We start from the raw sequence: 13,384 nt of genomic DNA on the forward strand, positions 1-13,384 counted from the left end.
TGAATTAAATAATTTCATTTAGATGCACCTGTATTTGTAAAGAAAAATCAGTTAAGAGAAATTGTTTCGGAAGAAAAATGATTTAAAAGTTTTATTTGTAAACATTAAATATCTCTTTCTCTCTAAACGTTTGGAATTCGGCACCGAATGCATTGCAATATCCTACTCAAATACACCATGAAGGCAAAGGACGTACCGCACACTTAATTATATTTTATATAGGACGAATTTTTCATTTTCAAATGTGTAAAATTATAACAATCTAAACGTCTATAAGACATAAAACATAGACAACGTGCTCAGCATGAATTATGAAGGTTTGAAATCATTTAAAAATGCTCCATGCTTAACGTCGCGTTTGGCAATAAAATAATAAATATATAAACGTTTATATTCAACAGCAACAATACTTACAACACATACAAACAAGGAATGTCTGACAGTTTTACAAACACCATGGATCCCTCTTTATCTATACAGATGGAGATACTTTTCACATATGCGTCATACATAAAAGGTGTGCCAGTACTACGAATCTTTATAAAATCTAGCAGACTACATAGTGTCCAGTATATAATGTATAATATAGACATGTCTCCTCGACAGCCAGTGCCTATAAAAACCTACAACATGCGTTGTCTTTTCGAAATACTTTCGCACCTCTGGGATCCTGACAGAAACACATATAGGCACAAGTCATAAAAGTCAAATTAAATTTTGTCATTAACAAACTTTTTACAAGTGTTATAAATTGACGCTTTGGACGCATCACATAATCTATCATATATGTGTATATATAAATGGAATATATTACATCTCAGTATGCGTAATCAATGGAGCAGATGGTTAGTCAACAATAAGGAATAAGAATTGCAAGAAAGTGTTTCACTTGGTCGAGAATGATCCACATTAAGTTAAGAGAAGACTTGGAGACTTCCCCCGGTGTGGGGTCGATCATGGGCTACTCACAACATTTCTGGCAATTACATTAAAAAAAGATCGAAGATCAGTTGGTTTTCTGAACCCAATTTTCTCACTCTTCTTTATATCAATTTCGTGGATCCTTGATTGTACTATGGAGCTTGCAAATATTCAGAGATAAAATCTTTCAAATCTGTTAGGCTGACTCAAACAGAGTCTGTGGAAGTTCTTTGAGGTCTCGTCAAAAGTCAGTTTTAACGTCTATTTAAAAAGGTAGAGTGTCGAGGAAAAGTTTGTCAATTATTGCTGGCGGAGGAACCAAGTCTTCGAGTTTTAAGTAGAAGATACGTTGCAGACCTTGTGTACATAGGGTGCGAAGTTCAGGGAGCTTTCCCAAAAGTTTTGACAAGTAGTTCGGACGATTCAAACCTCCGCCATTGAATGTCACTTGGTCTTTAAGGCAGTTCACTATCTTGTTTTGAAGTTCTTCAACCCTTTTGGGTTCCTTAAGCCCATGCCTCTCTGTAATGTGAAAATAATAAAACATAATTACCAAAACGTGAATATAGGAAATGCATTTAAACAGTGTAACATTTGGGAGAGTGATTAAATTCAAGTATATCCTATTTGCTCACCTGTTACCATGGCAAGAGCGGCGATGCAGGAGAATGATGATATGTCGATGTTCATGCTCTGAAGGTTAGAGGAAAACTCCACAATCGAGTCTATCCATTCCCCAAATCCTCGGACACACTGCAGCCTGTGTAAGACCACCCCGTTGCAAAAAATGAGTTTGCCTTCCACTGGGTTGGACCTGCAATTAATAACAAAGTGTCATGAATTACCTTGAGCAATAAATAGGGATTTAAGAGGCTCCTAATTATTGGATAGCTAATAAAAGCCAAAGCAGCGGAGCTTGAAGGGGGCTGATCTTTATTATAGTCGAGGTTATTTCATAATTAAGAAGAGGCTTACCTGTATGCCAGCCGCAGAACAAAAAGTTCCAGGAAGGCTGATTCGAAAAGGAGATCTTGATCCTGCTTCGGAAGATCAGAAAACCCAGGGATCTTCTCCGCCCAACCTCGGATAATCTCCATGGAACCCGTCAGGAGATCATAGAACTGCTGGATGTGCTGGGTGTCGTCTCCACTCATTTGGTAGTCAGGGTTAGCCTGAAACTGGAATTTAATTTCAACAGGGCTTAATGAGGTCCTTTAAAATATATTACCCGTGAAATTGCAAAGCCTATTTCTAGGAGGGGAGTGCTTTTTTTACTATTACATTAATGTCTTCTTTTTTATTGAGTTCTCCGTTTCAAAGTAATTTACTTAAGTAAAATATGCCACCTTAAAAGACTGACAAAGTTTAGAATGCAGACCTGTCTTGCACAAAACATTTGAAGTCGATACATTGTGTGGCAAATGCACATCCAAACACGATCAAATACATCCAGACATGCACTGCTTTGTACAAACGCTGTATTTTTACTCTAATAATATTCTAAATTAGCAGCACGGTGTTTATGTTCATACACAATTTGTTAAAGGGAATTAAATGATAAACTCACTCTTGAGTAGTCCAAGCCAGACATGGACGGGTTGGAATCGACATGAGCCCTAACAAGGGCACTTATGAGACTGACAGGTGGCGAGGGTGGTGAGGGGTCTTGGGGACTTTTAGGTTTGGAGGGAAGACGGCCTCTTCGACCTTTTAGATTAGCAGTCCGGACAACTGTGTTGAGAGGAAGACAAGAGAAAATATAAACTTGTATTTAACTTTGATTGTTGTGCGTAAAAGGTTAAACTTGCTTTACGCGCAAACTTTACGCGCAGGACCGCAGGTGTTTTATGGCCATGCACGGACACAAACAATCAAAGTGACCACAATATGTTCTTACCCTCTTTGACCATTCCGACAACCATGCACTTCTGGAAACGACAGTACTGGCAACGGTTTCTTCGGCGTTTATCGACAGGACAATTTTTGTTCGCTAAACACACATATTTAGCATTTTTCTGAACAGTGCGCTGCAAAGAAAAATACAACAGGGTTTTAAGCATAGACATCAGCACATGTCAAATGAATACACAGTTGGCATACATTCAGCTGCGCTATGGGGGATAATTGATATTGTAACAGAACATCCATCCTTCCCGTTTTGGGCTATTATATATGTGAGGAACCGGAGAGGTAGAACATTCAGTAAAAACACAAATCCGTGGGCATTCATATTTTTACGGCCCTCTGAGACGACCTCTAATTAAATCTGTAAGATTAGGCTATTTAATCGGGGGTTAGAAATAAAGTTACCATTCAATTTTACCATGGGGAATATTGCACTTCCTTGTCCAGACAAGACCGTAATTTCACAAAAAGACCTCACAACACTGACAGTTTTTAATGTCGTGATGAAAGTGATATCCACAAGTTATTACAGTTGTCATAATTGTTTACTAGGCTTAGTCCCACCACTAATAACAAGGGGATTATGAAAATAACAATACTAAAATTAACAGGACTGATAATACAATGAGTAATTGTAATAATTGAATTAAGCTACATAATTCACAATCAGCGAACGCCCACCTTAAAAAATCCTTTGCAACCCTCGCAGGTTCTCACTCCATAATGCTGGCAAGCGGCGTTGTCCCCACACACTGCGCACAGACCCTCGTTTGATGGTGACCCTCGGGACGGGGGCGAATGAACTTGGCTGTCCATCAACTGGTGTCCATGGCCGAGCTGAAGGGAGTGAGGAAAGGCTAACCCGGCCTGTTTCCTTAGAGCACTGGGTACCGCGAAGCTCTGGCTGTCTAAGCCTCGGTGTGCTCCTGGGTTGTCGTGGTTCATGGAGACATGCAGTGGGCCATCGAATCGCATCTGGCAACTCGACACAGGGGTACCAGGAGGGGACTGTTTGAAGGAGAATAGTGACAGCCTTGACACCGGGTTTTTGCGCTGCTCTATCATATGAGAGGTCGCTGCCACATAGTTCTGGTGGAAACTGTGGAGGGACCCAGGGTCCTCCCACATGTGATTGGGCTGAACCTGGAAGTTTGGTGTGGTTGGGGCATGAGGCGAGGAGGGTTTGAAGTACATAGAGCCGGAGTGGGCCATCATCTCTTCCGACTGAGCTGGCAAATGGCTCTGCTGATGATAGCTGTGCATCTGGACGTCCTCGACTTTGATGGAGGACTGCTCTCCAGAATGCGGCATTTGATATAGACAGGGCGGTTTAACGTCGTAACTGGTGCTATAGTTGTCCATGAACGTGCTGAAACTAGGGAGAGAAGTAGTAGCTGTGATCTCAGTGTTGGTCAGGTCCATACTAAACTTAACAAACTCAGGTGTTAAGAAGTCGCAGCTGTATTCTCCAGCGGTGTGGTAGCTGTAGCTCTGAGAAGCGGGACTGGCTCCTTGCGGTGATGACCCATACTGAGCCTGAACGCAGGGCATGGCTGAAAACGAAAGTGGCAACATGTTCATGTTCAAACCCATTTGCAAGCTACAAAGTATAGACATTCCATATAATCTACAAAATAACAAGTATTATAAAAAAATCTGATCCGGATCTGATGTTCAGATAACTTATTTAGTCGCATGTTTTAATCGGGCAATCGGGAACAGTAAACTTCATGAGATTTATTCATAATCTTCTTTTTTTTAAATTATAGACTGTATAATAAGCTTTCCTACCTTTAGTCTTGAGACTGTTTTTCGGTGACACTTGAAATTGATAATGTTGTCTGGAGGAGTATGGGGTCAGGATTCAAGAAAGTGTTTCTTTTCTGGAATCGTCCCCTAATGAAATAGATACATTTAACGTATATTCATCTAGAAAACGCAATGCCATCAGATAAGTCAATGCTCCAACAATTCACGAGAAACAGGTTAGGCAATTAATAAGCACAATTTTCCGACATTTTCACTATGCTTTTACTTATGTTTGCCTCACAGCCTGCCCTACAATATAGCCTAAATGACAAAAGGTCAATTATAAGACCATATGGATGAGCTTTAAAATCACACGCTGCTTCGTAGTTGCCTGTTATAGTCTATACACACGCATGACATTTTGAATGAAGAAATTAGAAGTTGAAATGTCGCTGAACATCCACCCTCCACGGCATTGACGTCGATGACTTTCTCCAAGTCTCCTTTCCAAAGTAATGTTGCACATTCATTGTAAAATGTAACAATACTCAACCCGTAAGTACCACTCCCAATGTGCAAAGTAACAATTCTCAGCATGACACAATACGTGAGAAATAAACTGTTACAGTAAAACTGCTTTGATGACTCCCAATCAATTTTTAAAAAGAAGTAAGATGTCACAACACATAAGGCTTATTAAAAAAAAAACATACCACTTATTCAAATAAATCAACCTACCTTCTTTCACGTCAGAATCGTGGTTGTCAATCCATGCATAAAGCATGTAGATAGTGCTTTTCAATTCTGTAAAAAGCTCCAAAGCGTGAGCGACAGTACAGCCTACAATACCAACCAAGCAATCTGTATGACTTCCTCAGAGCACTGCGCGCGATACAACCTTCGACTACCGGGTCTGCCAATGTGCCTTTGTTTATGTGAGCTCTCCGCACCACAGCCCACGTGTTTCAAATATCAACGTCATCTGCGTCGCCAGTGACATGCACCAATCCCTTTTGGAACATGGTCCAGCCAACATGATGAGTCCGTTGCATAGTCTGTGTACATGTGTACCTGGGACTACTCTCTTTTATTGATTATAACCATAAAAAGTATTGGAAACCGCGTTATTTAAACATTTGAATATTTATATTAAAGTAAAGCTTAACTGTGCAATTGTGTTTAGACTGAGCGTCATTCTCAGCCTCTACCAGGTGTCTCATCTTACGTGTTTCGAAGCAGCAGCAGCAAGGTGTTCAAATAGCCCAGGAAAGACGCACAGCAGGCCACATAGGTTTACACGATTTTGACGGGTAAAGCTCTGTTGCAATGTGTGAGTATGTGTCAGTCTTAAGCACAGTAGTCTATAATATAGGCCGTTTTTGACGAGTGGAATATTTGCTCAACATTCAATAATGTTTCATTGGCTGTGATTTGTTTATCCAGGCATATCATAATCAGAGTGGTTCACAACTTTGTTTGGTTAAATAATGGACGGTGGGTCAATATTATCCCTGTCTATCTTTAAAATCAACTAGTAGATTTCAATTGGACTCCAAATTTAGACCTCATAATCGCGTGGGCGTGTGGCCTAGTTGTTTCACATGCCGTCAGTCATGTTCTCTGCTGCTCTTGAGCAGACTATGGGGTGGGCAGGGCTCATTATTTAGTGTGTAGAGTCAGTTCTTCTGGCTGAGCCAATTTGATCGAGGAAGGGAAACGCGATAGTGAGAGCACAGAATGGAGAGTGACGCAGACAACGCAGGCTTTGACGCAGTCAACAGACCTCCAGAAATAGTCCTGGCCGTATTGTTATTGTATTGTAACAATATTACGGGTATTTAGCATACACCTGCACGTGTATCCATTATAGGCTTACTCACTTTTTTTCCCAAGACTGTTTATTTTAAAAGCATGGATCTGCCACAGAGGCTAATGATTGGGTGTGACTATTCTGGGACAAATGTATGCAGCATTGGAAGAACAATGATTTGGCCTAAGCCAACAATTCAATGGTCTAATACTTGCCTATTTGCTCACTTAAGTCCATATTTCTGTGGAATTATGAACACACATAGTCCATGATCAGTGAGCTCTGTCCCATGTAGTCATAACATAGTGGACGTTGGGGAGAGAACCCTAACAACACTTCATGGTTGCACTCACCTCTAGAGGACACTATTGTTCATCATCCATAGATCATCCAATCCATATTTATCTCTGATTTGAACGAACTAAGGCTATAGCATAACACTTCAGGAGCGTATAACAATCTCCCAAACTGACATGGAAAATCTAGTGTTTTGTAAATGCAGACTTCGCTATACTTGCTCAGTGGAATTTGAGGAGTTATTAGCCTAGGCCTAGATCCTGAATGAGACTAGGTTCATCAGATCAATGGTTTTGAAACAGTGTTGCATTTGCGTGAAGTGCTTGGCAAAACTGGATGGTCTCTACCTCTCAGTCAATCTACCCTCTGAAAAAGTAGACGGCCATAAGTGTGTGTTCAAAACAGAATTGAAAAAAGACCTCTAATCTTTGTTCATGGCCTAAGGTGCATCAGTTACAGTGAATTACAGGTGTTCTTGTATGGTGAGTCAATTGCAAAGTTTCTCAAATTGTCATAGGCTTGGCATCCTATAGGTCCACTAGTGACCATACAAAATGGGAGCGTTTCAGGTTTTGCCTATACATACAGATACTCCCATACGCATTGTCATTTTTTTTACATCAAGGACTCATTTGACTCGTTTACCAAAGGCAACTTAGTTAATTAGCATATAACAACAATCACGTTTTATTGGCCTAACAAGGATGAGTAATAAAGTCCAACAACTTTATCCTGAAAGTCTGAGCCTACTGCTATTCCTTAATCTACTGTTATCCATTTACCAATTAAAGTTTAGAATGGAAATACAATTAGCAGTTTAATTGCCCATTTTACTGTGGAATAACAAAGCACCTCATTTATATGCACAATAAATTGACAATCATTTGGACGTGGGGAGCTAATAATGTATAATCAAATCAGAGCAAAGATATTTCCCCAAAAATATTTGTATATGTGGTAGATGGAATTCAAAATGACATTGCTAATCAAGCTCAAATGTGTGTGTGTTGTGTGTGTTTCCGTGCGTGTGTGTAATGCACTCTGTATTTTATTGGCCCGGCAGGATATTAGGACTCTTTAGATGATAATTGTGCAGTGTGTTTGTGTGTGTGTGTGTGTTTGTGGGCGTGTGTGTGTGTGTGTGCGTACATGTGTGGGCGTGTGCGTGCATGTGTTCTGTCCATGGACTGACTATAAAAACATTTTTACTGTCCATGGTGCTGAAAAAGATGTGTTGTCATAGACAGTAAAAAAAGTGATCTGTCCAAGGTGCTGAAATAAGTGCTGTCCAAGAACTATCATGAACGCTTATGGACCAATAGTTTATATATACACTAGAGGACTTACTTACAGGGGGCGCTATTTTGAAGCCACTGTGCCACCATCTTGGCATTCCCCCACCTTTGTATAAAATATTTAGAAATTATATAAATGTATTTACTAACGTGTATATTTGTTTTTGCCACCTTTATTCTATTACAGACACTTTAATGCAAACTTTTAAATTAAACACGAAAATAAATAATGAAAAATATATATACAACATTTTTTGCTTGAATTCTAATTATATGTACCTTAACCCACTACAACAACAAACACACTTAAATACATGTAATTTTGTCCTTGAAACATTCGAATGAAATAATGTAGAATTCCATTCATTCCTATGAGAACTGCTTTTCTGAGGAGTGCCAATATGGCCGACCAGAGGCTTCAAATCTGCTCCATGGCCAAAACATAGCATTATCTATACAGGGTTTATATGCATCATTGTTATGGACAGGGCATTCTAGCCCTGACAAGGTCAGCATCTGCTAACCGGCCTCTGACACAAATAGATCACAGCAAGGGTTGCGCAGTTTAGCTCCAAGATAAAATAGGCTTGATCATGATTGGTCAAGACTCTCTTATCTCTATTTTGATTGGTTTACTGTGCTGTTCATCATATTAATCTACTTCCTGGTTCGACTGCCAAGAGGTTGTTGCTAGCAACCAGACGCCTACCTGACTGTCAAGTTGTTGTTTTCACGCTCTGCAGTCATTGATCCGGGGGTCTGTGCAGGTTGATAGCTGCCAGAGACATCGGAAGAACTGTAAGTCCCCGACATGCATGTCAGAATGCACCCAGAGATTCCGAGCCATTTTATTTTGCATGCATTCTGAGCCTGTGGTTTTCTCTTGCTAACTCTGGCTACCGTAGCCAGCTCGGCTAAGTAACATTTAGGCTACGAGGTGACGACTTAGGTCGGTCAAGATGTCATGGCACTTAGCTCGATCTAACGTTAGCTAGGGAGACTGCATTCACTAGAGTAGAAATACTACTCAAGTAGCCAAGATACAGCAACTGCCCTGCCCTGTCATAACAACCATGTCAGTGTTGAATAATAGCTACCTAAATAAACCATTTGTTTATTATGGCTAGCTAGCTAGTAGCCTAATTAACCAGCCACTATTCGTGGACCAAAGCTAGCTAAATTGATCATGATGATAATGATTGCTTCTCAGTAACAGGCCTACATTTACTAGCTATTATGAAAATGCATGGATGTCCAGTCCACCCAGAATGATACACAGGTCAGGTTGTTTTTGGCTACAGTAGACAAGTTGCAACTTGCTCATGCAACTCATGAGTAGGTGGGTCATTCACATTTGAGAATTGTAACTTGGTTTGTTTTCACCTAATTGTAACATTCAGTCATAAAGAGCAAGTTCCACTTAATAAAAAAAACACATTTCCCATCCCAAGGGGTTAAATAAAAATAGACTAGTAAATGCCTATTAAATCAAACTGAAGACAATAAACAACTTATCTGATAGAAAGTGTTTATTTTACTGTCAAAACTGACCACAAATTGTAAATAGGATAATGTTGTTCATAAAGTCAGTCTCGTCCAAAGTTTTGTAGGTGAGTTCACCATGACTTACTTGAGGGTTGGATTTGGATTTCGACAATGCTCACTTGCCCAGTACCCACTAAAACAGGATAAACAGCTGCGGTGATTGCCTCTATCCAATCCTACCACAGAACACACAGATAACAGGACACACCAGCCCATCAGCACAGTGGATCTGACTTTGTTTAAATAAAGTAAAACAAGTTGCACCATAAGCTAGATGTAAAATTGCGCTTCTACAACCTCTTTAAAAATGTAAACATTACTTACACATTTCTTGAGTTATCTTAGAATCATTCTGACTATTTTGAGGAAGTAATACTGCCTTTTTCCCTATGGTGTTTCACGGGGGACAAACATCAGTAACTGCCACATCGAACCACACCACCAAGACTGAAATCAGTTTCTTTCTTAATGAGCAACAGAGAAACATGCGGAATCAGTGCATTCAGTCTCTCTTTAAGTGTTTGACCATAACAGGGGGAATGGAAGATTGTTGTATGTGTAACAGTATAATTTAAAACCGTCCCTTCGCGCGAACCAGGGACCTTCTGCACACATCGACAACAGTCACCCACGAAGCATCGTTACCCATCGCTCCACAAAAGCCGCGGCCCTTGCAGGGCAAGGGGAACCACTACTTGCTCTGGATAAGAGCGTCTGCTAAATGACTTAAATGTAATGTAATGTACTTCAAGGTCTCAGAGCAAGTGACGTCACCGATTGAAACGCTATTTAGCGCGCACCGCTAACTAAGCTAGCCGTTTCACATCTGTTACACTTACCCCCCTTTTGACCTCCTCCTTTTCCGCAGCAACCAGTGATCTGGGTCAACAGCACCAATGTAACAGAATAACTTTACGTCCGTCCCCTCGCCCATACCCGGGCGCGAACCAGGGACCAGGGACCCTCTGCACACATCGACAACACATCGACAACAGTCACCCTCGAAGCATCGTTACCCATCGCTCCACAAAAGCCGCGGCCCTTGCAGAGCAAGGGGAACCACTACTTCAAGGTCTCAGAGCAAGTGACGTCACCGATTGAAACGCTATTTAGCGCGCACCGCTAACTAAGCTAGCCGTTTCACATCTGTTACATATGCAACAGGGAGGGGCAATTTAATGCAAACTTCACCCCCCAAAATGTTTAACATTAAAACATTTCTAGCCTGTAGCCCTATCTATGGGTAACAGGGTTGATGGGTTAAGCTCGACCCACTCAATTTTCCACCACAAAGCACCAGAAAATTGCCAAAAAGAGTAGAACCAGTTCTCCTACTTTGTTCAGGCTTTCTTTTGAAAAAAATATTTAAAGAGGAATAGTTTCTCCATTTTAAAACGAGAGTTCTGTTCACGTAACAGGGTTGACCTCAAAATAAGCGACATATGAAAATGAATCTCTATTCACATTTAAACGAATAATTATCTTCAAAAAGGACTTTGTCCAAAACAACAAAATAACTAGGGCTTTATTTACAATGATGGTGAAAACATGGAGAAATGTTGGCATTAAAGTGGGTTAAAATATCCCTAGAAGTCATAGCGGGTGCACTGGGGGGGGGGGGATGTCAAATTCAATATTGGTGCACCATTTCTACAGGAATGCAAAAGGCACTCTTTTTGTGGATTGACCCAGGTAACCTATTGATGTAATAACAATCACTGCCAGTATTACCCAGTATCTGCCTTTGTTACTACGATGCAATGTTTCAGGTCACTCATTGTTAACTAGGATAACGGATTTGGTTGCATACTGATACATGGATTTAGGCTAGTTTAGTACCTCAGGGGATAACAAGTTGCCACAGTAGGCTATTTGATTTATTTGTTGATAGAACTGACCAACCTCATGACATTGACTGGATGGAATCTCAACTTTCCCAGCAGTCTCACCCTGAAGGCATTCCATTGCCCTATGTCTTTTTTCCATTTCTGCATTCCCATTTTACAAGCTTAAATGTCTACTTAATATGCTTTAATGCCTACTTTTTAGAGCCAGGGAGCACTTCATCACTTTAATACACCTTTATATAACATACTGTTAACTAGCGATGCCTTATGGAACAGCTTGTCTTGCAGCTGGAAGGCGCCGCCATGGTATGATGGAGGTACCCGTTCACCATTCACATTGCGACAGTAAAATGGGGATAGAGGCCTTTGCACAGTACTGCCTTTATATCAGTCAGTGATGAATATTCATGAATCACAGTGTCATGACATGCTCTGTAATTGGCAGCAACATTAGTAATGACACTGCTGGTATTGAGTGCCTGCATATTCATGTCGTGTCGTGGGCCAATATTTCCTAGTTGGGGTGTTCCCCCCCCCCCCTTTTTGTTTTTTCTTTCTCAAAATGTATTTTGAAGCTGCAGGTGGCCTTGATGCCACAATCAATTGCCTGTTGGATTGTGCTCGAGTGAAAATCAGGGAAACCAAGCTTGTTTTGATGATTAATCTAGCTTGCCTAATCATCGTGGAAGACAAGGGGATCCAAGCAGGCAAACTTAGGCCTAGCCTAAATCTCATTGTTACGCTTTGTATGAATTTAGGTCTAGCATGTTTTAGGCCAGTTTATCTACTTGTATTTCAAATAGATTTTTGTTAGATGCGATTTTGTCTTACTCCGTCTTAAATCACCTTTCTATTATTCAATGAACTCATTCTAATTGATCCATATTTGAACCAGAAATAGAGGAAACCATGAGGCAACATTGTCTCTGACTGAGCCACTTGCCACTGTTTACTGTTATTCCATATTTGCTTCATAATTTGCTGTGATTCCATTTCAGTCCTTCTAAAGTCTCCTGGAATGGATGAGGGAATTAGCTCAAGTTTTGTATAAACTGCATGGATTTCTCCTTAAGCAGTTGGATGGCAGGATTTTCTCGCCTTGTGCCTGTGCTCCAACTTGTGGTGCTGATGAGGTGGCTATCCTGGCAACAGTTGAATAGGCTAGGCCAGGTTTCCCCAACTGTACATGGCCACCCAAGTTTCCTGAGCAAAAAAACAATAATATATATTTTTTATTTTTGGACATAAAATACCTTAAAAACACGAGCAAATCAGCTCCAAATAATTTAAAAAATATGTTCCAAAGTATTCCCACGCATAATTTAGATATACACTGAGTATACAAAACAATGGACTCTACAAGGTGTTAAAAGCGTTCCACAGGGATAGTGGCCCATTGTTTCCCACAGTTGTGTCAAGTTGGCTGGATGTCCTTTGGGTGGTGGACCATTCTTGAAACACACGGGAAACTGTTGAGCATGAAAAAGCCAGCAGCGTTGCAGATCTTGACACAAACTGGTGCTCCTGGCACCTATTACCATACCCCGTTCAAAGGTACTTAATGCTTTTGTCTTGCCCATTTACCCTCTGAATGGCACAGACATAATCCAATTGTCTCAAGGCTTAAAAATCCTTCTTTAACCTGTCTCCTCCCCTTCATCTACACCGATTGAAGTGGATTTAACAAGTGACATGAACAAGGGATCATAGCTTTCACCTGTATTCACCTGGTCAGTCTATGTCACGGAACGAGCAGGTGTTCCTAATGTTTTGTACACTCAGTGTATGTGATCATACAGAAATGTAAGCAAGGTTTGAAAGTATTATGTTTTACACAAATGCAGTTGAAGTTGGAAGTTTACATACACCTTAGCCAAATACATTTAAACTCAGTTTTTCACAATTGCTGACATTTATTCCAAGTAAAAATTCCCTGTTTTGAGTCAGTTAGGATCACCACTTTATTTTAATAATGTGAAATGTCAGAATAATAGCAGAGAGAATGATTTATTTCA

At 40.4% G+C, this 13,384-nt stretch overlaps 2 protein-coding genes across 4 annotated transcripts in view; one reads left to right on the forward strand and one right to left on the reverse strand.

Annotated features, from left to right (window-relative positions):
• Positions 1-370: 370 nt before the first annotated feature.
• Positions 371-5,474, reverse strand: LOC124016960 (nuclear receptor subfamily 4 group A member 2). Of its 2 annotated transcripts, XM_046332393.1 has the most exons (8): positions 5,314-5,451; positions 4,618-4,722; positions 3,508-4,379; positions 2,819-2,948; positions 2,489-2,652; positions 1,897-2,099; positions 1,557-1,735; positions 371-1,443 (listed from the first exon to the last, which is right to left on the reverse strand). In XM_046332393.1, the coding sequence occupies exons 3-8, from the start codon at positions 4,375-4,377 to the stop codon at positions 1,187-1,189; spliced, it is 1,803 nt and encodes a 600-aa protein (XP_046188349.1). In that variant the 5' UTR covers positions 4,378-4,379; positions 4,618-4,722; positions 5,314-5,451; the 3' UTR covers positions 371-1,186. The 2 variants fall into 2 exon arrangements, with proteins under 2 accessions (XP_046188349.1, XP_046188280.1); XM_046332324.1 differs by lacking the exon at positions 4,618-4,722 and having other exon boundaries at positions 5,314-5,474.
• Positions 5,475-8,650: 3,176 nt separating this feature from the next.
• LOC124042132 (glycerol-3-phosphate dehydrogenase, mitochondrial-like) overlaps positions 8,651-13,384 on the forward strand; it is a 43,919-nt gene continuing 39,185 nt past the window's right edge. For both annotated transcript variants that reach the window (XR_006840048.1, XM_046360499.1), the window contains exon 1: positions 8,651-8,775. The gene's annotated coding sequence lies outside the window, so the exon portion shown is untranslated. The remainder of the gene's footprint in view (positions 8,776-13,384) is intronic.

Source organism: Oncorhynchus gorbuscha, linkage group LG01 (genome assembly GCF_021184085.1).
Source record: "Oncorhynchus gorbuscha isolate QuinsamMale2020 ecotype Even-year linkage group LG01, OgorEven_v1.0, whole genome shotgun sequence".
Classification (NCBI taxonomy): Eukaryota; Metazoa; Chordata; class Actinopteri; order Salmoniformes; family Salmonidae; genus Oncorhynchus; species Oncorhynchus gorbuscha.